The sequence below is a fragment of the Anolis sagrei genome, chromosome Y, assembly GCF_037176765.1.
Source record: "Anolis sagrei isolate rAnoSag1 chromosome Y, rAnoSag1.mat, whole genome shotgun sequence".
Classification (NCBI taxonomy): domain Eukaryota; kingdom Metazoa; phylum Chordata; class Lepidosauria; order Squamata; family Dactyloidae; genus Anolis; species Anolis sagrei.
The window spans coordinates 33,504,620-33,528,599 of record NC_090035.1 but is presented as its reverse complement, the minus strand read 5'-3'; the positions used below and the strand labels follow the sequence as shown (position 1 = coordinate 33,528,599).

Genomic DNA, 23,980 nt, shown 5'->3' with positions numbered 1-23,980 from the left:
TTTATGCGCCCAACGACTCCAAGATAAAATTTGCTGAGAAATTAAAAGAGAAGATAGAGGACCAAAATTATGATCACCTAATAATTATGGGGGACTTTAACGTGGTCATAGATAGAGATCTGGATAGACGTAAGACAGATTACACCATAAAGAAATCTAAAGATAAAGGAAACCTCCCGATTACACTGATAAAAATGATGGAAAAATTACACTTGAGAGATATATGGAGATTAAAACATGGAAACAAAAAGGATTGCACATTTTATTCGGCAAGATTCCAAAATTGGTCGAGGATCGACATGATGTGGGCAACAACGTTAATATTAGGGAAAGTTAAGAGTTTATGGATCCTACCAAGGATCGATTCAGATCACTGTCCACTAGAATTAAGGATAGAATTGGGAGAAAAAACAAAAAAATGGAGACTAGATGAAAATCTGATAAAAAGAGAGGAAGATATTGAGAGAATTAGAAACAAACTAAAAGAATATTTCGAATTAAATGATAACAGGGAGACAAATACAACAATTCTGTGGGAAGCAAGTAAAGCTGTAATGAGGGGCCACTTCATACAACAAAAAATATATAGAAATAAACAAAAAAGGAAAAAGAGGGATGAAATCATGAGAGAATTAGAGAGGGAGGAGGATAAACTCAAAAAGAGCCCAAAAAATAAAGAAATAAAAAACAAATTAGAAAATTTTCATAAACAATTAGAATACTTGGATTTGGAAGAAAAAGAAAAACAACTAAAATATATAAGGCAAAATTATTTTATGAACGCAAATAAATCAGGAAGATGGTTGGCGAACAAACTAAGGAAAAAAAGAGAGAAATCCCATATTACAAAGATAAAAGATAAAAACACAATATACATTGAAGAAAAAGAGATTAGGAATCAATTTTTCAATTTTTATAAGAAATTATATCAGGATGAGAAGATCGATAGGGAAAAGATATACCAATACCTAGGAGAGCAAAAAATTCAAAAAATCTCAGACAAACAAAGGGAAATCCTAAATAAGGAAATAACGGAATCAGAAATAAAAATAACAATAAAAAACTTAAAACCTAACAAGGCACCGGGCCCGGACGGGCTATCAGCAGGATATTATAAAATATTCCAACAAGAACTCACACCATATCTCAAGAAAATAATGAATAATGCAAGAATAAATAAAGAAAACCAAGCTCATGGAGACAGGCCAATATAACAGTAATTTACAAAGAAAATTCGGACCCAGAGGATGTCAAAAATTATTGACCAATATCACTACTCAATGTGGATTACAAAATTTTTACCAGTATCATGGCAGAAAGATTAAAAAAAATTCTCGAAACATATATAGACGAAGATCAAGCGGGCTTCATACCTAATAGACAACAGAAAGATAATGTAAGGACGGTAATAGACCTGATTGAATACTATGAAATTTACCATAAAAAAAAAGTTATGTTTATGGCGGTGGATGCTGAAAAACATTTGATAATGTCAATTGGGATTTTTTCAAATTTTTAATGAGGGAGATTGACGTAGGATACTATTTTCGAAATGCGGTGGAAGCAATTTATGAAAAACAGGAGGCCAAAATTATAATCAATGGACATGAAACAGAAACGATTCAAATAGAAAAGGGAACTAGGCAGGGATGCCCCTTATCACCCCTATTATTTGTCCTATCATTAGAGGTGCTGCTAAAAAGGATAAGAGAAGAAAAGACTTTAGAGGGGGCTAGAATACAGGGATTAGACTACAAATATAAAGTCTTCGCAGACGATATAATCTGTGTCATAGAGAACCCAAAGGAAAAAACAGGACTTTGGCTGGAAGAAATAAAAAAATACTGGGAAGTGGCAGGATTTAGAATGAACTTGGGAAAAACAAAAGCAATAGTCAAAAATATCGAAGAAAGGGAAAAAGAGGAAATACAAAACAAAGGGAAAGTTCAAATTGTCCCAAAAATTAAATATCTAGGGATCCAGATAACTGCGATGGGAACCTGTTGAGTCGATCCATAAGGGATGCTTCTATCTCGGTGCTTGCACCGTAGCCCTGGTCCAAGCAAGACCACGCTGTGGACAATGCTGTTTGGGGGTCTGCCACATGAGCAGCATAAATCTCTTTTATTTGCTCGGTTGAGCTGGGTCCAAGCCACGCCATAAGAAGGGACAATTCTTCATCCGCTTCTAGCTTGAAATCTCGGATGGCCCTCTTGAAGGTAATTTTCCACAGAAGGTAGTCATCTGGCCAGTCAGCGAATTTCTGGACCCTTTTGTTTCTGATGTCTTTTCTTGGATTTCGCAGGAGAGAGCCCAATTGTGAATCCGGTGAGTAGGGGAACATCTGAGGAGTCTGCTGTGGTGTGACAAAGTCAAAGTTCTTTGATTGAACACGTCTTGTTGTGATGGTAGGGATGCTGGGTTCAGCAGATTGTTGGCAGGCAGTACCTCTGAAGCTTTTGTCTTCAGTGAAGGGACAATAGGCTTGGTATGCAAAAGTGGATGTGGTGATTCACTCCCGGTCATGCTTTGCCAATCTGAGGGGACATCTGGATCCTGTTGAAAGATGTCATCCTTTGGTTCCCATGTAGACAGACGGTATCTCTGAGGCCTAATTACAGGGATGGACTCTGACAGAGACGATGGCACCCTCTTGGCCATACTTTGCTGCACTTTGGGAAAATGGGCTGGCTTTGAAGTCGCGAACACTGGAACAGGTGAGCAATTTTCAGAATGGTCAAAGAAGACATGACCCTTCACTACAGGTGGTTCCAGATGCAGGTGTGCTGAGACCTTTGCTATAGGCTCTTGTGATGGCAGGAGGCTAAGGTTTTCTTGGATTAGTTCCTGCGATAGAGCTTTGGCTAGAACATTGGCTGTGACTATTTTCTGTGCTGTGTTTCTTTTTGTTTGGAGCAGATCTAGGTCCCGTTGTAGCTTGTCTTGCTTGTCTTGCAAGCTCTATCTCTCTCTGGGCCCTAGCCTGTGCTAGCTCAGCTTCTTGTTGGGCCCTAGCCTGTGCCAGAAGCAGTTCCTGCCGGGCTTTAGCCTGTTGAAGGAGGAGCTCCTCGTTGAATGCTAGACCTTGCTTAGCCATCTCCGCAGACGCCTCTGCTTCCAAATCTCTTTCCTTATTTCCAAATGGACAGCCTCTCTGTTGTAGTAGACTGCTTTGGAAGATGTGCCAAAAACGAATGTGTGGATTGGGAGGAACTGCTATGCCTAGATGAATGTTTGGATCTAATGCTAGCAGCCTTAGATGAAAACTTAAGCAGACTGGATCTAAGGCTTACACATGAGGAGCCTTGAACCCTTTCCTCTGCACCTTTGAATAAGGAACTAGGCTCTAGTTCCAATAGAACCGCGTTGTAGTGCCTCCTCTCTTCCTGTAGGCTAAAAGAAATTTCTTTAGCCCTATCTAAAGACTCTGGGGTATTAATTTTGTTCAGTACATAAATTATTTCTTCTGCGATAGTGCCACCATCATTGAAGGCCTTCAAAAATTCTTGTTTAAGAACTTCTTTTTCCTTTGGGCAAAGAGAAACCCCAATTGAATAATGTAAAATGAGGAAGTTCTTCCAAGCTCTTTTAAGTTTTTGATGGAGCTGGCTTTCCTGCTGCAAAAGACAGAGCATGGCCTTCTGTGTGCGATGCCTTTCTCTGGCTGGGTGGGGGAGGGGATTTGACTAACTTGTGGGATCTCAAAGTTTTGACTTGCCATAATGCAAAATTCAAAGGAAACTTATCCCGCAGTTTAAACAGTACAAATGCAATACAATTTAAGCATACAATGGAAAAAGCACACAAAAAAAGGCAATGCAATCTTTTGAAAAGAACAATTACAACAGCTGCTTTCTTTAGAAGGTAAACCTTGCTTTGTTTAGCCTATTGAAAGCTCTCAGGAACTGTTGCTGGGCAAGCAAAGACTGGTTCCTCCCATCCCTCAATCCTGGAGGGCTGGAGGCTGGCTCTGCAAAAAAGGTGGGAACTGCAGAAGGCAGGAAACTTTGCAGAAGAAACACTCTGCAGAAAATTTGCTTGCTTCTGGCTGTAAAGACTGGATGTTGCAACCTGCTGTAGAAGCCTTGCTTCTGGAACAGGCGGGAAGTGGCAGAAGAAACAGTAGCTTTGTAGAAGGTTTGCTTACTTCTGAGATGCAAAGACTTGCTTCTAAAGCTGGAAACCTTGCAAAAATGTATCAACTTGCAGAAGTAACACCTTGTAGAAGTAACACCTTGCAGAAGGAGCTGGCTGAGCTGCAAAATCTGGTTGTTGCCATTTGCTGTGGCTTGTTTGAGAAGCAAAAGGCGGGAACCCCAGGAAAATGTATCCACTTTGCAAAGGCTGGGCTTCCCCTCTGAAGGGAAAGGCAGGCTTCCTTTTGATTCTATTTTTTCTTTAGAAAACTATAAGCTTGGCAAAATAAGACGCTTTGGTTCTTTCTTTTCCTTTCTTAGCACTTCTGGAAAAGAAGGTTTCTCTAAGCACTCTGTTTATCTCTCAGCACTGTGCCGTCACACCTAGGGGCTATAATTCTTAATGAAGGAGGCATGGATGTGGCATCTTTCCCCAGGGGATTGCTTCTTGCCGTCCTATAGGAAACTGGAACTCTCATAAACCCAAAACACCATAAATAACTCAAAATAAGTTTTATTGATCACAAATAGTTATTTCTTTAAAGCAATGAGCTGGAAACTTCAGAGGGGTGAAGGAAAATATATGTTACAGTCTCAGTTAGTCCTGGGTCCAAGGTGTTTGAAGCTGAGAAGCCTTTCCAAGTTTCCTCTTTCCTCAATGGCTGTGAATGCTGGAGCAAACCACAACCCCAGTTCAGATGGCCTATGTTTGATGACTCAGGATCTTCCTCTGGTGCCAAAAGAACCGGTTTGAAGGCGATGAGACTTCTAACGTCATTTAGATTGGTCTGAACATGAAGCACAAGTCTCAAGGGTAAAAAAACGTCAGAACTGGTGCTGAGAGGTAATTAAATCAGGGTCTTTTAGAGTCAAGTCTCTTACTCACGTCCATCTGGTAGAAACTCTGATGACAGAATGAAAAGAAAGGAAGCACTCCCCTCCTGCAGGAAGAGGTGGAGCCAAACTGTACTGATTGACAGCTATAAGTAACCAATCCATCCAACTATACATAAGCAAGGTAAAAAGGCAGGATTAAGCATGATACAACAGTTTAAATCTTGCAACTAACAGTTCTACACATAGGTGGCGCCACTCGCACCATCACACTCTTCACCCTGGGCAGATGAAACAGATCAAGGATTATGATTTTTGGCATGTTATCCCAAAAATAAACAATCAGAATAGAACTAAAGAACATAAATGTGTGGTTGATAACATGGATAAGAGGCAGAAACATTCCAAGATGGCTGTGCCTTCTCTCCACATCAGGCTCCCACCTCTGTCAGAGACAACTGTGTGACATCTACTCTGCCACATCAAGTTCCAGAAGATGCATTGCCACAGTGTCAACATAGTGCAAGGCTGTACACAAGAGGAATCAAAATGTAGAGTACAGCAATCTCTACCACTCACTTGCTAGTTGCAAGTATATACTGTGGTTGAAGCATATAATTTCTGTGCACCACAATTGAAGAGAGATATTGACAAGCTGGAATGTGTCCAGAGGAGGGCAACTAAAATGATCAAGGGTCTGGAGAACAAGCCCTATAAGGAGCGGCTTAAAGAGCTGGTCATGTTTAGCTTTCAAAAGAGAAGACTGAGAGGAGACATGATAGCCATGTATAAATATGTGAGGGGAATCCATAGGGAGGAGGGAGCAAGCTTGTTTTCTGCTGCCCTGGAGACTAGGACGTGGAGCAATGGCTTCAAACTACAGGAAAGGAAATTCCACCTAAACATTAGAAAGAACTTTCTGATCATGAGAGCTGTTCAGCAGTGGAACTCTCTGCCCCGAAGTGTGGTGGAGGCCCCTTCTATGGAGGTTTTAAACAGAGGCTGGATGGCCATTTATTGGGGGTGCTTTGAACGCGATTGTCCTGCTTCTTGGCAGGGGGTTGGACTGCATGGCCTGAAAGGTCTCTTTCAACTCTATGATTCTTGTTGTTGTTCATTCGTTCAGTTGTCTCCGACTCTTCGTGACCTCATGGACCAGCCCACGCCAGAGCTCCCTGTCGGCCGTCACCACCCCCAGCTCCTTCAAGGTCAGTCCTGTCACTTCAAGGATGCCATCCATCCATCTTGCCCTTGGTCGGCCCCTCTTCCTTTTACCTTCCACCTTCCCCAGCATAATTGTCTTCTCCAGGCATTGCTGTCTCCTCATGATGTGGCCAAAGTACTTCAACTTTGTCTCTAGTATCATTCTCTCCAATGAGCAGTCGGGCTTTATTTTCTGGAGGATGGACTGGTTGGATCTTCTCACAGTCCAAGGCACTCTCAGAACCTTCCTCCAACACCACAGTTCAAAAGCATCTATCTTCCTTCGCTCAGCCTTCCCTAAGGTCCAGCTCTCACATCCGTAGGTTACTACAGGGAATATCATGGCTTTGACTATGCAGATCTTTGTTGCCAGTCTGATGTCTCTACTCTTTACAATTTTATCGAGACTGGACATTGCTCTCTCTCCCAAGAAGTAAGCATCTTCTGATTTCCTGGCCACAGTCTGCATCTGCAGTAATCTTTGCACCTAGAAATACAAAGTCTGTCACGGCCTCTACGTTTTCTCCCTCTATTTTCCAGTTGTCAATCATTCTTGTTGCCATAATCTTGGTTTTTTTAATGTTTAGCTGCAACCCGGCTTTGGCGCTTTCTTCTTTCACCTTGATTAGAAGGCTCCTCAGCTCCTCCTCGCTTTCAGCCATCAGAGTGGTGTCATCTGCATATCTGAGGTTGTTAATGTTTCTTCCAGCAATTTTCACCCCAGCTTTGCATTCATCAAGCCCCACACATCGCATGATGTGTTCTGCATACACGTTAAAAAGGTTGGGTGAGAGTATGCAGCCTTGCCGTACGCCTTTCCCAATCTTGAACCAGCCTGTTGTTCCGTGGTCAGTTCTTACTGTTGCTACTTGGTCCTTGTACAGATTCCTCAGGAGAGAGACAAGGTGGCTTGGGATGCCCATCCCACCAAGAACTTGCCACAGTTTATTATGATCCACACAGTCAAAGGCTTTAGAATAGTCAATGAAGCAGAAATAGATGTTTTTCTGAAACTCCCTGCCTTTCTCCATTATCCAGCGGATATTGGCAATTTGGTCTCTCGTACCTCTGCCTTTTCTAAACCCAGCTTGAACATCTGGCAACTCTCGCTCCATGTATTGCTGGAGTCTTCCTTGCAGGATCTTGAGCATTACCTTACTGGCATGAGAAATAAGGGCCACTGTACGGTTTGAGCAGTCTTTCGCATTTCCCTTTTTTGGTATGGGGATATAAGTTGATTTTTTCCAGTCTGGTGGCCATTCTTGTGTTTTTCATATTTGTTGGCATATGGCATGGATCACCTTGACAGCATCATCTTTTAAGATTTTAAACAGTTCAGTTGGGATCCCGCCGTCTCCTGCTGCCTTGTTGTTAGCAATGCTTCTTAAGGCCCATTCAACCTCACTTAAGCATAGGCTACAGTGCACATTGCAGTTCTTTTTAATCTCATTGAGATAATCTGCAACCTTCACAGAGTGATGTGTATGTGTGTGACAGAGATACAAGTCTTTCCCAGCAACAATAGTGTGTTGTGAATTCTCTGTTTTCTGATGCATTTGGTTTTGAATGGGAATGAAGAGCCGTTAGCTCTACAAAAGCCCTGCTTCAAATGGAATGCAAGTTGCTCTTTTTCTCCCTGTGGATTCATAACAGCTGCCTACTAGGGCTGGACGGTTTCGTTCGTTAATTTTGTAATTCGTTAATTATTCGTTATTTTTTTTATCTACAAAATGATTTCAAAACTTATTTTCAAACCCGGAAGTGTTTTTTAATAGCGAAACAGCATCCTCCATTTTTTTTACGAGCTTCCAACCGTTTCGGAAATAACGTTTAATGATGGAAGGATGCTGGGTGTGCCGGGAGCCAATCCGGCGCTCCCAAGCACCGTGTCTCCTTCTGATTGGGTGGGCTGCCCTTTAAAAGCGGCTCCGCGTGTCCTTATTGCTCAGTCTGGGCTGAGGCGAGGAGCCGGGAGGTGCGGGTGGCTTTAAAGCGTTGCTGGCTGGCTGTGGCTGCTGCTTGGGACTAGGGAGAGCGAGGAGGGTGGGAACAGGAGGCATTGCTAGCTTGCTGCTCTTGTGTGTGTGTGTTTGTCTTTGTTGTTGTGGCTGTTTTTGCCCCACTACAGGCCAAGCATTTTGTTAATTTTCTATTTTTAAATTTTTTCTGCTAAATATTTCTTTTATTATTTAAAAAAATTAAAAAAATATTTTTTAAAAAAGAAAAAAAGCACAGTTCTCTTTGGTGAAACAAAAGGTGTTTCACCCAGTTGTTGTGGCTGTTTTTGCCCCACTACAGGGCAAGCATTGTGTTAATTTTCTATTTTTAAACTTTTTCTGCTAAATATTTCTTTTATTATTTTAAAAAATTAAAAAAATATTTTAAAAAAAGAAAAAAAGCACAGTTCTCTTTGGTGAAACAAAAGGTGTTTCACCCAGTTGTTGTGGCTGTTTTTGCCCCACTACAGGGCAAGCATTGTGTTAATTTTCTATTTTTAAACTTTTTCTGCTAAATATTTTGCCCCACTACAGGGCAAGCACTTCATTTCTGTAGTTCCAACCAGTGCGGCCCTTTTGCCAACACAAAGTGATTACAGTGCTCATTATTTGTGTAGTTCCAAGCAGTGCGGCCCTTTTGCCAACACAAAGTGCTATAATACAGTGCTCATTATTTGTGTAGTTCCAACCAGTGCGGCGCATTAGCCACCACAAAGTGCTATAATACAGTGCTCATTATTTGTGTGTAGTTCCAAGCAGTGCGGCCCTTTTGCCAACACAAAGTGCTATAATACAGTGCTCATTATTTGTGTAGTTCCAACCAGTGCGGCCCTTTGGCCAACACAAAGTGCTATAATACAGTGCTCATTATTTGTGTAGTTCCAAGCAGTGCAGCCCTTTTGCCAACACAAAGTGCTATAATACAGTGCTCATTATTTGTGTAGTTCCAACCAGTGCGGCCCTTTGGCCAACACAAAGTGCTATAATACAGTGCTCGTTTTTATAATAACATTATTTTTTATATATTATTAATAATTTATAATTTAATTTTATATATTATTTTTAAATAAATATTAAATAATTATTAAATGTTATAATATATGATATAATAATTATTTATATTATTATTTATTTCATTTATATAATAATATATTATATATTATATTATTTTATATTATATAATATATATTATATAATTTTATATTATTTATTATAATTTATTATTATTATTTATAAATTATTAAAATTTATTATTTATATTTATTTAAATGTTATTATTATATTATTGTTTATTTCATTATATTATTTGACTCAGTTTTGGCTACTTTATCTTATTACTTTTTAATTTAATATCTTATTCTATTTGATTATTTGATTTGTTTTATTTTATGAAATGATTTTGTTTGTAGAGCATTCAGCATTGCGCAATCGCGTCCGCCATTTTAACGAATCAATTCGTTATCATTTTAATAACGAATCAATTTGTATTTAATAACGAAGTTTCCAAAGTCCGTTTTCGCGCATGCGCAATTGCGCCCGCCATTTTTACGAATCGATTCGTTAATAATAACGAGATTTCGTAAATATCGAACTTTTTTAAAGGAAAATTTCGAAAATCTTTTAAAAATCGAAACGCAAAAAACCCCAGAAAACGAATCGATTTTAGAAACAAATTTTTCCGTTGTTACCCAGGCCTACTGGCTACACTCTCTGATCCTTCTTCAGGGCATAGATATGCAGATTATCATGATGAATTTAAAATTTACTGCTGAACATTGCTATTGACCACCCATCCCAATCTTGTTGCCCCATCAATAACGTGCCCCCTATGATGCACTTTCCCCCATTCTAAACGGAAAGCCTCATCTCACTGTTTTATTCTATTTCTTGGGCTCACATCAATTATATATTTTCTTATCGGGAGCGGCTCAGGACTTCATGTTACCATGGCAACCATGGGGCTGTCCCAACAGGTATCTGGCCCCACCCACAGTGCTGGACATACATTGGAAGATCAGCCCCCTCGCTGATGGTGTTTCGGAAAAGATTGAAGACATGGATGTTTAAACAAGCATTCGGTTAATCCGTTGCAACGAATTATGATGACTAAAGGACTGGTAATCATGGACGATGAATTTGGATTGCGACTCCAGTTACGAGATGCATTGGATGGTTATTGGTGGCCCAATAATTTGTATTGTATATGTGTTTTATGCTTTTAAACTGAATATTGTTGTTTTTTAAGTGTTGTAAACCGCAATGAGTTGCCGATTTAGGCTGAGATATTAGCGGTATACAAGCGCATAAATAAATAAATAAATATTCCTACCTCACGCAAGGTTTTATCATTTTATCTTGTCCATTTAGCCTGCCCATCCTATATTGTGTCAATTTGCTCTATTATTACTTTTTGTTATTTTAATTTATTTTCTGATGCATTTTTTTTGTATTCTGTATTTCACTGTGTTGTACTGTATTTTTAAATGGGCTTGGCCTCATGTTAGCCACCCCAAGTCCACATTGGGGAGATGGTGGAGGGGTATAAATAAAGGTTATTATTATTACTACTACAACTACTACTACTACTATTATTGACCTTAAGTCCTCCATTGAAATCAATGTCCCTCATTGGATAGAAGTCAGAGCATAACCTTGGGGATAGGCAGTAGGTATCACTCCTCACATTAAGCTTCAATTTCTACCATTTCCAACCTAAAGAAAGAGGAAGGAAAAATGTTAGCAAGTATGTAAACAGTGGCATCACTAAGGAGGGTGCAGGAGGTGCAGACTGTACCAGGTGATGTCAATAGAAGGGTTTTCCACAGTGTTTCAGCAGAATTATCTTAAAATAAAAATATCCCAGCTTTACCTTACATGTATCATGTCTTTATACCTACAAGGCTTAATTTGAATTTTCATGTACTTTTGAACCTTCTAATTTGCATGTAATTTGGCCAGAGTTGTCATTATTACGCAATTATCACGATTCTTTGAATCTACATGTGCCCCAAACATACAGTTTTCATTGTTAGGTTTTTCTCCTATTTTAGCTATAGTCTTGTGGTATGTTCTGTGGGGGTGATACCATGGGTTGCCACATTGCATTTTTTTTCAATCATGTCCGAAGTGACTTGAGAAACTGCAAGTTGTTTCTGGTGTGAGATAATTGGCTGTCTGCAGGGAAATTGCCCCGGGGATTTCTGGATGTATTATCATCCTGTGCGGGGCTTCTGTCATGTCCCTGTATGAGAAGCTGGAGCTGACAGATAGGAGCTCACCCCATCTTGCAGATTCAAACTGCCGACCTTCAGGTCAGCAGTTCAGCTGGCACAAGGTTTTAACCCATTGCACCACTGCGCTCTCTGCCACATCAGGTGACACCAAGTCTAGTGTGAAATCCCCAAGGACTGGCTGTAACCCAGGGCTCCTTAAACCTTTTCCACTTGTGGCCTCTTTTCAGCTGAGAAATGTGTATGGGATCTCAGGTATATATGTATATAAAATAGTTATAAAATATAACAGTGATAATAAATCAGCTATTTATGAAGTACAGCTGAAGCATTTTCTGTAGAGTTTACTTTAAACACAGTACATTGTTGCTAATATATTCATATTCTGAAGCTACTTGGTGGTCTTCAGAACCCCCATGCCTTGAAGGGACTCTCTGGCTGAACCCCCCCTCCAGCATAGCAGACTCTTTCTCGCCCCACATACATGCACCACGCTGCCATGTGCCGGGCATGCCTCCTCTCCCCTCCCCTGCTTGGAATCTCAGAAACAGCCCTCTCCTTGGCTGAGAGGGCAGCCAATCACAGCAAAGAAGGGCTCTTAGTGGGAGGATTCACCCCTTGTTTCCAAAAAGGAAGAGTGGTGGCGAGATTTTCAGCCTTCTCTGACAAAAGGGTTCCCAAGACAATCAGAAATATGTTTTCTGATGGTCTTTGGTGACCCCTCTGACACCCCCTCATGAACCCCCCCTTGGGGTTCATGACACCCAGCTTGAGAAACACTGCAGAATTTTGCCCTTTGTGTTTTTGCTTTTCTTCAAGTTGAAATAATGAAGCATCATTCTACTTTCACTTTTTCAAAGTAAATATTAATATTTGAATTCTGCAGAAGGCAATCCATTTACAATTTCTCCTTCATCTTACAGAAAGCGTCACACCCTCAAAACAGGCATGTTCATTGTGTGCCAAAGTAAAGTCCCATTCTTTAAAAAAAGATGCTTAAAAAGCAAAAAGCAAAAAAAAAAAAAAGTTTAAAAATCCGGGAACAAACAAACCCCAAAGCAAAAAAACTAAACCCATCCCAGTGATTCTGGAAATGTCAAAAAACATCCAACAACAGAGAAATATGCTTAAGGCGAAAAAAAGAGAGAGTAATAACAAGGAATAACTTATGATAAAAAAAATCCAACGCACACATGGACATGCACAAATGAACTAACCTGATCTCATTCGTTTTTGGCTCCTTGTTTTCTCCCATGCTCTGCCCTTAGGTTTTTTAAAAATTGGATTTTAGTCCGTGGAATAATCTTTTCATTTGATCAGCGGCACCGGAGGAGTCCTTTTGGGTCTTCGAGTGGCATAAATATTGAACACGGATGCCACCTCCTGATCTGCTTTGTGTGGTGCAAGTCCCTTTCCATTAGAAAGTGGTGTGCCACTTGTTCCGTTTTATATTATTACTATTGTTATTAATGGGGAATCTAGTCATATTTTGTATCCATCCAGAAGTATCCCTACTAAAGAGGAGGAAAGAAGGAAATCATTTAAAACCACAGCATCAAGTCAGGAAAAAATTAAAATGCAAGCACTAGCGCCCATGCTTAGAGATTTCCCAGGATCATGCGATATTAGGTTAGTTTTACCTTTACGGCAGGAGACTAGCCTTGGGGCAATGCTATGGGGGAACCAATAACAAGTATCACATTGTCCCACCGTAGAGGTGGTTGGAGCACTGTGTCGAGCACTATATCGAGTACCCCTTGGCTTCTTTATGCCGACGCTTTCCCTCATCCTGACTACCAACATTAGCCACCACTCGGATTCTCTCCTTGCAAGGCACCCCATTCCCCATGATCCAGGAGGAGCCTTTTCTTAGTTTCAGAGAACCACACTCTTTGCCACATTTAGTCCACTTTCATGTGCTGACATGAAGAAAAAGAGTTTCTATCAGTTTCCTCATAGTCTTAGCAAGATAGACTTGAACCCAGTTGGAAGATGGTAAGCTGGCTGTTGGCTCTTGGCTGTCTCTGCCAGTTTGGTGCTATTTTCTCCCAACATGATGACCAAAGTGGCATCTGCTCAGGATGAGGTTGAGGATATGAAGTCTCTCACTTGGCCGCTTGAAGTCAACACAACCAAGCGAATATCTGTTCCCTGTTCTTCCCCACTTCTGAAGGCAAAAGGTGTTTGGTGGGGGCCACGTCTGAGTCATACATGGGTCTGCATGCGTTGGGACAAGGAGGTATAGGAGAAGCGTGAGCAGCCGGAGGCCTTGCTGGCCTGGTTGGACTGCTCGTACCTACTCTCCTCTTTCTCATAGTTGCTTGGTTTGACATAACTTGTGAAAGCCCAGCTGTAGGGGGCAGTGAGGTAGGTAGCTCCACTGTACATGCTTTCCTGGGGGAAAAGCCGCTCGTGGGGGTCATAGGCTGAGCGGGAGCCAGGTGTGCCCAAGGTGTAACGGTGAGTATATTCGTACAGTTTGGGTTGTACTAGTCCTGCCGAAGGGTACAGAGAGGTCGCCCCAAACAAAGGCTGGGGGGCTGGCATATATTCAGAGAAGCTGCTCCCCAAACATGGTTCTTCATGTGCGCGGACCTTGTAGTAACCGTTGGTGGGATCCTAAGGCCAAAAAGAAAAAAGAAAAAAAGATTGAAATGGCAGTCAAATCAGACATAGGAAGAGCATGAGGTTCACTTTAACAGTGTGGTTAGTGCAGTGATGCACAACTTGTGGCCCTCCATGCGTTTGGACCTCCAACTCCCAGAAGCCCTAGCCAGCTTGTCTAATGGTCAGAAATTCTGGGAGCTGGGGGGCCAAAAGTTGTGCACCACTGTGTGCCATAGGGATGATGAATATGTGAATCCCCAGATGTTATACAGCAACGCATCTTATGAATGGGTTGCTGTATGGCCATGTTACTGAAGCATTCTGTCCTGATGTTTCACCTGCATCTATGGCAGGCATCCTCAGAGGTTGTGAGGTCTGTTGGAAACTAGGAAAATTTATATATCTGTAGAATGTAAAGGGTGGGAGAAATCACCTCTCAACAAAGGATTCCCCCAGGCAGTAAGAAGCCAGACCTTGAAACTGTCAAGCTTTCATGGCCGGAATCACTGCCTTATGTGGGGTTCATATATCTGTGGAACATACAGTGTGGGAGAAAGAACTCTCATATGTTTAAGGCAGATGTGAATGTTGCTGTTGGCCACCTTAATTAGCACTGAATGGCCTTGCAGCTTCAAGATCTGGCTGCTTACTGCCTGGGGGAATCCTTTGTTGGGAGGTGATTAGCTGGCCCTGATTGTTTCTTGTCTGGAATTCCCGTTTTGAGTGTTGTTCTTTATTTACTGTTTTGATTTCAGAGTTTTTAAATGCTGGTAGTCAGTATTATAGTCTGACGGAGTTGCAGTTCCAACATATTTTTTTTAGTGTCATTCTTTATTTACTGTTTTGATTTTAGAGTTAGTATACTGGTAGTCAGTATTATAGTCTGAGGGGAGTTGCAGTTCAAACATATGAAGGGCCACACATTCCTCATCTCTATATAGCAGGCATGGGCAAACTTCGGCCCTCCGGGTGTTTTGGACTTCAACTCCCACAATTCCTACCGGCTGTTAGGAATTGTGGGAGTTGAAGTCCAAAACACCCGGAGGGCCAAAGTTTGCCCATGCCTGCTGTATAGCATGCTGAGTTAGCACACAGCAAGTGCATGTTCAAAGCTTATTGTTATGTTGTGCTTCTCGTTGTACAATCACCCTACCCCATTCATAGATTTTTTTTACAGCAGGGTCCGGCATAGTGTACTTAAGACCTTTCCATGTTTTCCAACATCTTTTTCCCCAACTCTTTCCCCAGTAAAAGAATGTTAAGCAGGAAATGACGGAATGGTCTCATTACGACTTTCGAACGGCAGGGCAATTTCACACATCTGTAGTGCTATTACTCTAGTATAACTGCCATAGCAGGACTTGCTATTCAGGGAAGGATATTCACAATTTTCAGCGAGAGAGTTCTAGTGCCTCTCCCAATTAAAAATGCAAGGATTGTATAGGGCTGAACCATGGCAGTTAAAAGTGGAATCATTGAGCATGCGGTCTGAGGAGCTCTTCATCTGCAATCAGCCCTAACTCTCAAACTGATTTACTCAAAGGAGGGAGAAAAATGAGGGAGGCAGCATTATGCAGATAGAACAGTGTTAGACTATCTACGTACACTACTCTGAGATCCTTTGAGGATGAAAGGGAAAATATGTAAAGGATGCATGGATAAAATGTTTGCTGCATGATGACATTAAGCACATAATTAACATACAGAAGCAATTGGCAAATGGTATGGCAATGGCTGCTATCAGAGATGGTTATGAAAAAAATAGACTTATTCTCCAGGAATGTAATATATGAACAGAGATTTAACAATGGAACTTCCATATTCTGAAGAAGTGTATCAGATACCAGACACAAATAGTAGAATTCTGGTTCTCGCTATGGAACCTTTTTGCTTGCTTTTTAAAGGTATCTAAGGTTGTATTGTCGAAGGTTTCCATGGCCGTAATCACTGGGCTGTTATGAGTTTTCCATGCTGTATGTCCATGTTCCAGAAGCATTCTCTCCTGATGTTTCACCTGCATCTATGGCAGGCATCCTCAGAGTTTGTAAGGTCTGTTGGAAACTAGGAAAATTGAGTTTATATATCTGAAGAATGTCCAGGATGGGAGAAAGAACTCTTATTTGAGGCAAGTGTGAATGTTGCAAAAGGCCACCTCAATTAGCATTTAATAGCCTAGCAGTTTCAAGGTTTGGCTTCTTACTGCCTGGGGGAATCCTTTGTTGGAAGGTGATTAGCTGGCCCTGATTGTTTCTTGTCTGAAATTCCCATTTTTGGGAGAACACAGAAATGCTGGCCTGCTCTAATAACTACGATGTCAGACTACACAGAAAAGCCACTGAAATCCACAAGCATGTGGACAATTTCAACAGAAAGGAGGAAAGCATGAAATTGAACAAAATCTGGCTGCCAGTATGAAAAAAAACTCTAAAATCATAACAGTAAATAAAGAACAACATCCAAAACAGAGGAATTCCAAACAAGAAACAATCAGGGCTAGCTAATCACCTCCCGACAAAGTATTCCTTCAGCAGTAAGAAGCCAGACCTTGAAACTTCTAGGCCATTAAATGCTAATCAATATGACCAATTGCAACATTGACACTTGCCTCAAACAGACAAGAGTTCTTTCTCCCACCTGGACATTCCACAGATATATAAACCCCACTTGCCTAGTTTCCAACAGACCTCACAACCTCCGAGGATGCCTGCCATAATTGCAGGCAAAACATCAGGAGAGAATGCTTCTGGAACATGTCCATACAGTCCGGAAAACTCACAACAACCCAGTGTCTATGGTTGTTGTTTTTTGGATGGTGGGCAGTTTACAAATGACGGGACCTGTATGACAGAGCTGGTGGTGATATGGCCCTCTTGAAGCGTTGGACTCCATTTCCCATCAGCCCCTACCAAAACTACACCTGGTGAAGGATGATGGGAGTAGCAGTAGCACTGGTCTGTAAAATCAGATCTTTTGTATGATTGAGAAAGTTTATAGTCTGAGGAAACTGTAGGGGGCATTTTACATGTGTGTTTTCTCTTGAAGTTGTTGGACTTTCAACAGGATCTGCTAAAGCACTGTTTCTCTCACTGTAAGCTGCCCTTCTCTCGCTTACGATACAACCTAACATAAGGAGACACAATGTAGGACCTAACATAAGGAGACACAATGGTGCAAGTTTATCTAATTACAAACGGTATGGAGAGATTTAACAGGTTTGTTCCTTTCTCATCATCATAGGTTGTGTTATATGGTCGAATGTGTTTATTTTGATATAATTTATTGTCAAAGGCTTTCATGGCTGGAATCACTGGGTTGCTGTAGGTTTTTTGGGCTGTATGGCCATGTTTTAGAAGCATTATCTCCTGACGTTTTGCCTGCATCTATGGCAGGCATCCACAGTCCTCACAGCTTCTGAGGATGCCTGCCATAGATGCAAGTGAAATGTCAGGAGATAATGCTTCTAGAACATGGCCGTATAGCCTGAAAAACCTACAACAACCCATTTGATGTAATTGTCAGTATGGTTTCTTTCTGGCAATTGAATGTTTGCCTTACATGTTGGAAACTGCCCTGAGTCCCTTTGGGGAGATAGTGTGGTATACAAATAATAATAATAATAATAATAATAATAATAATAATAATAATAATTCACCCTGTTAGAATAGTTATAAATATAGTTATATTGGGGCCAGGTTTAAGCACAGCAGGTTAACCACTAGCTGCAATCAATCTTGCCAACTGGAAGGTTGATAGTTCGAAGCCTGGGTCAGGGTGAGCTCCTGAACTTTAGCCCAGCTTTTGCCTACCTAGCAGTTCGAAAACAAATGTAAGTAGATAAATAAATACCACGTTAAAGCGGAGAGGTATTTAGGCACAGCGTTTCAATCAGAAAATGGCTCTTGGACAGGGAGATGGAGCAACAACACTCTCCCATGGCTGGAACCAAGCACAGCCTCTAAGATGTTGAAAGATGGGAAAGCCTATATATACCTCTATCTATTGTCTGTCTTGTCATTGTATAATCAGCACTGAATGTTTGCAGTATATGTGTTTTGTGATCTGTCCTGAATCCACTTTGGGGTGAGAAGAGTGGAATAAAAATACTGTTCCTATTTCTTTCTGCTAGAATAGTTATAAAAAATAGTTATATTGGGGCCGGGCTTTAGCACAGCAGGTTAACCAGCAGCTGCAATAAATCATGCCAACTGGAAGGTTGACAGTTTGAAGCCCAAGTCTGGGTAAGCTCCTGCCCTTTAGCCCAGCTTCTGCCTACCTAGCAGTTCGAAAACAAATGCAAATAGATAAATAGGTACCATATTAAAGTGAGGTAGTATTTAGGCATTGTGTTTTGATTAGAAAAAAGGAGGAATAATTGTTTGGAGCAGATTTCCCCAGCCTCGTGCCATCCAGATGTTTTAGATGACAACTTACATTATCTTTCCACATCTGGCCAGAATTGAAGGTCCAAAATAATGAGAGGGTGCCAGATTAAGGATGGAAAGAAATATCTACCAGATTAAGGAGAGTAGATGTAGGAATACAATGGCTGCTAGCCAGGCATGTAGCCAGGGGTGGGGTGGGGGTAGGGGATTTGGGGGCTTCAGCCCCCCCCTCCGAAATTCTCATGGTGGTCTGCGAAAAGGCCTTACTGGTACATTATTTAAACTGTTATGTTTATTCATATCATGATCTGATCACCATGCTCAATATATTCCATATGCATGGGGGTATTGGGGTAACGATACAAAAGGCTTGCTAGGCTAGACTCTCTTTCACTCAGACTCAGCCCCCCCTCCCCCCCTCCCATTGCTAGCTTAGTGGTCTTTCTTTTTAAATGTTAACAAAATTTACTAGGGAACAAAGCAATCAGCCGGTATGGGAACTATCTCTGAGGTCATATCATATCCTAATAATATTGAATTCATTCTACAAACAATGATCCCACCACCTGTCAGATTCACATGCAAGGGGGGAATTATTAGGCTTAGCAATGCAGACAAACAAATGTTTGTAGACTTTTTAAAAAAGCCTTCAGGAAAACAAAAACACGACTCAATGAGCAAAGCTTGGAAAAGTAACTTTTGAGACTACAGTTAGCAGAATCCTTCAGCCAATAGGCCCATTGACTTGTGGGTTGGAAGGTCCTTTTCCCAAGCTCTGAAGACTAAGCATAGGCATGAAATGAGAGGCAGTCTGGGAAAGAGAAAGCAAAGGAAGAGATGAATGGAATGAAGCATCTTGGATTAGGACATGGCCTCCTGAAACCCTGAACTGCAGCATCCCACTCTGCAACATTTTGCTAGGAATCCCCTTTGCATTTAAAATATATATATCATGCACTGGTTGTTAACAGTTGGCATCCAAAAATTTGGAAGATCAATGGTTTTCTACCCAGGAAGGCAGCAGAATACTGTGTATGGGATATATGGAATGGTCGGTCATTTTGAGCAAAACACACTGGGCTGTTGGCTCAACTCACCATGGGCTCCTTGCCATCGTCTTCTGTCTCGCTTGGCCTGCTGGGGCTACTCTCTGTCATTGTGATCTGCACTAAGATGTCTGCCTTGGAGAGCTGTGTTCCACGCTTGGCTGCAGGACAGACAGATGGACAGATATAGGCATTGAATGGCTCTCTCCATTGTCTATGACTCCACATGCAGGGATGAAGGATGATGGCTTCAGACCCGGGAGATAGCTGGGCTTGTGTATGGATGTAGATATGAAGGTAATGAGGGAAGATGCACCCAACTCTCTCATCGTTTTTTGGGGGGGGGGGAAAGCCTCACACATAGCCTACAAAGGTTACTGGCTAAAGAACACATTACTTAAAATTACAAATAATAGACCAACTGTAAAGAGGTTGTTAAACTGCTTCCACCAATTGTAAAGAAGATCATTTTAATACCACCAAATGCCACCAAATGTGAAGGTACGCGTGGTAAAGCACCCACTGCCACCTAATCTATGAGGGAAGCCAGGCAACGATCTATATCAACCTAGGATCTATCTTATAAAGGGACTGTGAATTACAGAAGGCTTTGTTTCAGTGATAGCGTAGCGTTTACTTTCCTGGCTTGACTTTACTATTGCAGGCTGTTCAACTTAGGAGAAACTGTATCAGGCAAGGCTTGAGGAGAACAGTAACAAGTTTATTTTAACATGAGTATAACATATTTAACTGTTTCTTCTCAAGAGGCACAAATCTTGATGGTTACATTGGAAAGGTTTCATGAGTAATCTCAGGCACAGTCTTCAAGAAGTTTCTTTAAGCAGATGTAATGCAATATTCCTGCTTCTTGGCAGGGGGTTGGACTGGATGGCCCATGAGGTCTCTTCCAACTCTTTGATTCTATGATTCTATAACCCTTCTGGACAACTGCCTTAATATAACAAATAAGCTAAAAGGCTTATTTTAACAGAATTCCCTATAGCACACTGGCTACAGACACATTCCCTGAATCTCCACCCAGAGACCCAGTCCTCTCAGCCGCTCACTGGCGTACTGACTAATTCCCTGTTTGTCCCACTAGAGAAATCAGTCCCTTCCTGTAGCTCACCGGCTTACAACTGGCTTTTTAAAACAGCTGCCTCCTGAAGAAGCAGTTGGCTCCGCCCCTGTTGCTATGGCAACTCAGTTAACGCCAAGCCACCATCCCCCACAAAACATAAACTCCCATACTTACCATCCCTAAACCACTGTCCAAACTACAGTCATCTTGAAGGGCAACATCTGCGCATGCTGCCGGCTGTCCGTCTTTTCTTCATGAAGAAACTAAAATAAAACCTTGTTTTTTTTTTTTTTGTCTTTCATTGGGACTGTCTTCCGCGCTCCCATGACCTGGACCTGGAAAGACCCAATCAAGGGTCTCTAACATAATTTGGGGGCTCGTGGCCGGATGGTGAAACAGTCGCGGTGACTGCGCGGAAGGAGTGAGCCAGGGACTGTTGCCAGTCTTTTCCGATCTGACAGTTGGCGCTGGGTCGGGGCATACCACGGAGAGTCGAGAAGGATACCCAAAAAGCAAATAGACCGACTTCCTTGGTTGTCCTGGTCAGGAGCCATCTGTCCGAGGGAACGCCCAGATAGGAGAGACAAAAAAGCAACGTCAGAGGTTCGCCTGGATTGAAAAAAAAAAAGAGGAGGAATCCAGGACAGGCAAGTATTATTTTCAGATTTATGGAGACTTAAGTCAGAGAAAGAAAAGCGCGCTGGGGAGGCCAGGGCCGAAGAGGGGCCATCAGTTTCTGGTAGTCTAGCCTTTGAAGTGAGATACGGAATGGTAGACTCTGCCTCAGACTAATAGAAGTTACCTGCAAGAGGGGCGGAGGTCAAGGGGACCAGTAGTCTAGTCTTGAAGTTTGCAACAGATAGACACCACCACAGGAGGGTAACTTAGAAGTTGGGTAAATAGGATCCCAGGGTTAGGATCAAGGATGGAACCTTTCCTCAGTAGTAAAGAGACCGAAGTGGTCCAAAAGGGGACCGCAGATAGAAGCCAAAAGAGAAACTGAGGTGTCAAGGATGGTCATTTGGACAATAAAAAGCCTTAGGGGAAAGATAGGATAAGAAATAGTTGACAGGTAAAAGGGAATTCAATGATAGGGAGAGTATTATAGGAAAAGAGTAATAGTAAAATCAGGGGACAGTGGATTCCTCAGGAGGTAACAAAGATCGTATGAAAATTGTGTGTGAGAATGATTTGTCTTTGAAAGGTGTGTTAAAGAGTTTGGTTGAAGAAAGTGTCAACTGTCTGTCTTTTGTTTCTTGTTATTTGTCTTTGTTTGGCAAGCCAAAATTTTTGTACGTACTTAAGATAGTAAACTAGTGTTAAACAATGGAACCAAAAGAAAAGGATGAATTTGGTTTTTTTTTCCAGGAGATAAATAATGATTATGTCTGCATTTGTGTCCGCATACAAGAGAAAACAAAAACCACTTAAAAGAGAAATAAGTCAAGAGAAACGTGATAAAGAAAACGTTTGAGTGTGTTGTTGAGGGCTTTCATGACCGGAATTGCTAGATAGTTGTGTGGTTGTTTTTTTTTTTCCGAGTTGTGTGGTCATTTTGCCCCTATCTGTGATGGGCATCCTCAGAGGTTCTGAAGTCTGTTGAAATAAACAAGTGAGGTAAATATGTCTGCAGAATGCCCAGGATAGGAGAGAGGTTTTGCCTGCTTGAAGAACATGTGAATGTCTTGATTTATCACCTTGATAGATATCTAATGGCAAAATAATTCCAGTAAGGTTAAAAGTGACTAAAAGTGATTTGGATATGCTGACATATGTGGGATGTGAATGAATGGATTCTCTGCATGTCTAAATGAATATTTTCGGCCAGTTATATTACATTTCTAACAGAACAAAGCAAACAAACAGACAAAATACAAAATTTGTGAGTTTAATAGTTGATTAAAATGTCCCTTGACCAGTAGCTGGCCACTTGAAGTGCTTCTGGTGCTGCTGCATGAGGGTCCTCCATTGTGCATGTGGCAGGGCTCAGGCTGCATTGCAACAGATATTCTGTGGTTTGCTCCTCTCCATGCTCGCATGTCATAGATTTCACTTTGTAGCCCCATTTCTTGAGGTTGGCTCTGCATCTTGAAGTGCTCGAGCGCAGTCTGTTCAGTGCCTTCCAAGTTGCCCAGTCCTCTGTGCGCCCAGGGGGGAGTCTTTCATTTGGTATCAGCCTTTGATTGAGGTTCTGGGTTTGAGCCTGCCAGTTTTGGACTCTCGCTTGCTGAGGTGTTCCAGCGAGTGTCTCTGTGCATCTTAGAAAACTATTTCTAGATTTAAGTCATTGGCATGCTGGCTGATACCCAAACAGTTGGAAGTTAGATGGTCCAGTGAATGGAATGTGTAAATATATGAATTACTAGCTGCTCCCTGCCACATGTTGCTGTGGCCCAGTCTGGTGATCTGGGAGAGTAATAAGAAAGTGTTGGTTTTTAATGTATGTAATTTCTTTATGCTTGTGGGAAAACAGTATTTCTCCTTGTTTCTTTGTCAGTACTGCTGTGGAGATTGTCTGGTTTGCCTACTCTAGAACATGCAGCATATGGTTGTCCTTCTTTAGGGGTCCCTTTTTGAAATCTGTGATACTATATGTCATATAAATATGTGTGTGAATCATATCTATCTATATCTATGGCTAGATAGCTGTTTGTCAGGAGGGTTTTGATTATGTTTCCTTGCTCTGGTGAAGGTAGTTGGACTGGATGGACCATAGATAGCATTTTTCAACGTGGGGGCTGGGACCCTTGCGAAGGTCATGAGGGTACTGTGAATAAAGTTGTTGTTGTAGTTTTTCTTTCAGGCTATATGGCCATGGTCTAGAGGCATTCTCTCCTGACGTTTCACCTGCATCTATGGCAAGCATCCTCAGAGGTAGTGAGGTCTGTTGGAACTGGCAAAATGGGTTTATATATCTGTGGAATGATCAGGGTGAGACAAAGGACTCTTGTCTGCTGGAGCTAGGTGTGAATGTTTCAACTGAGCACCTTGATTAGCATATAATGGTCTGACTGAGCCTGCGGCAAATTTTTGCTGAGATGTGATTAGATGTCCTTGTTTATTTCCTCTCTGTTGTGATTTTAGAGTTTTTTTTTAATACTGGTAGCCAGATTTTGTTCATTTTCATGGTTTCTTCCTTTCTGTTGAAATTGTCCACATGCTTGTGGATTTCAATGGCTTCTCTGTGTAGTCTGACGTGGTGGTTGTGAGAGTGATCCAGCATTTCTGTGTTCTCAAATAAAATGCTGTGTCCAGGTTGGTTCATCAGGTGTTCTGCTATGGCTGAATTCTCTGGTTGAAGTATTCTGTAGTGCCTTTCATGTTCCTTGATTCGTGTTTGGGCAATGATGGTATGTTCGGTGGTCCCTATGTAGATTTGTCCACAGCTGCATGGTATATGGTAGACTCCTGCAGAAGCGAGAAGATCCCTCTTGTCCTTTGCTGAACGAAGCATTTGTTGGATT

At 41.6% G+C, this 23,980-nt stretch overlaps 1 protein-coding gene across 1 annotated transcript in view; it reads right to left on the bottom strand.

Moving 5' to 3' along the window:
* Positions 1-12,244: 12,244 nt before the first annotated feature.
* LOC137095587 (kin of IRRE-like protein 1) overlaps positions 12,245-23,980 on the bottom strand; it is a 99,529-nt gene continuing 87,793 nt past the window's right edge. Inside the window, exons 14-15 of the mRNA XM_067462366.1 lie at positions 19,487-19,596; positions 12,245-14,019 (exon numbers count right to left, since the gene is read on the bottom strand). Of these exons, the coding sequence (XP_067318467.1) occupies positions 13,606-14,019; positions 19,487-19,596 (524 nt within the window). The 3' untranslated portion in view covers positions 12,245-13,605. The remainder of the gene's footprint in view (positions 14,020-19,486; positions 19,597-23,980) is intronic.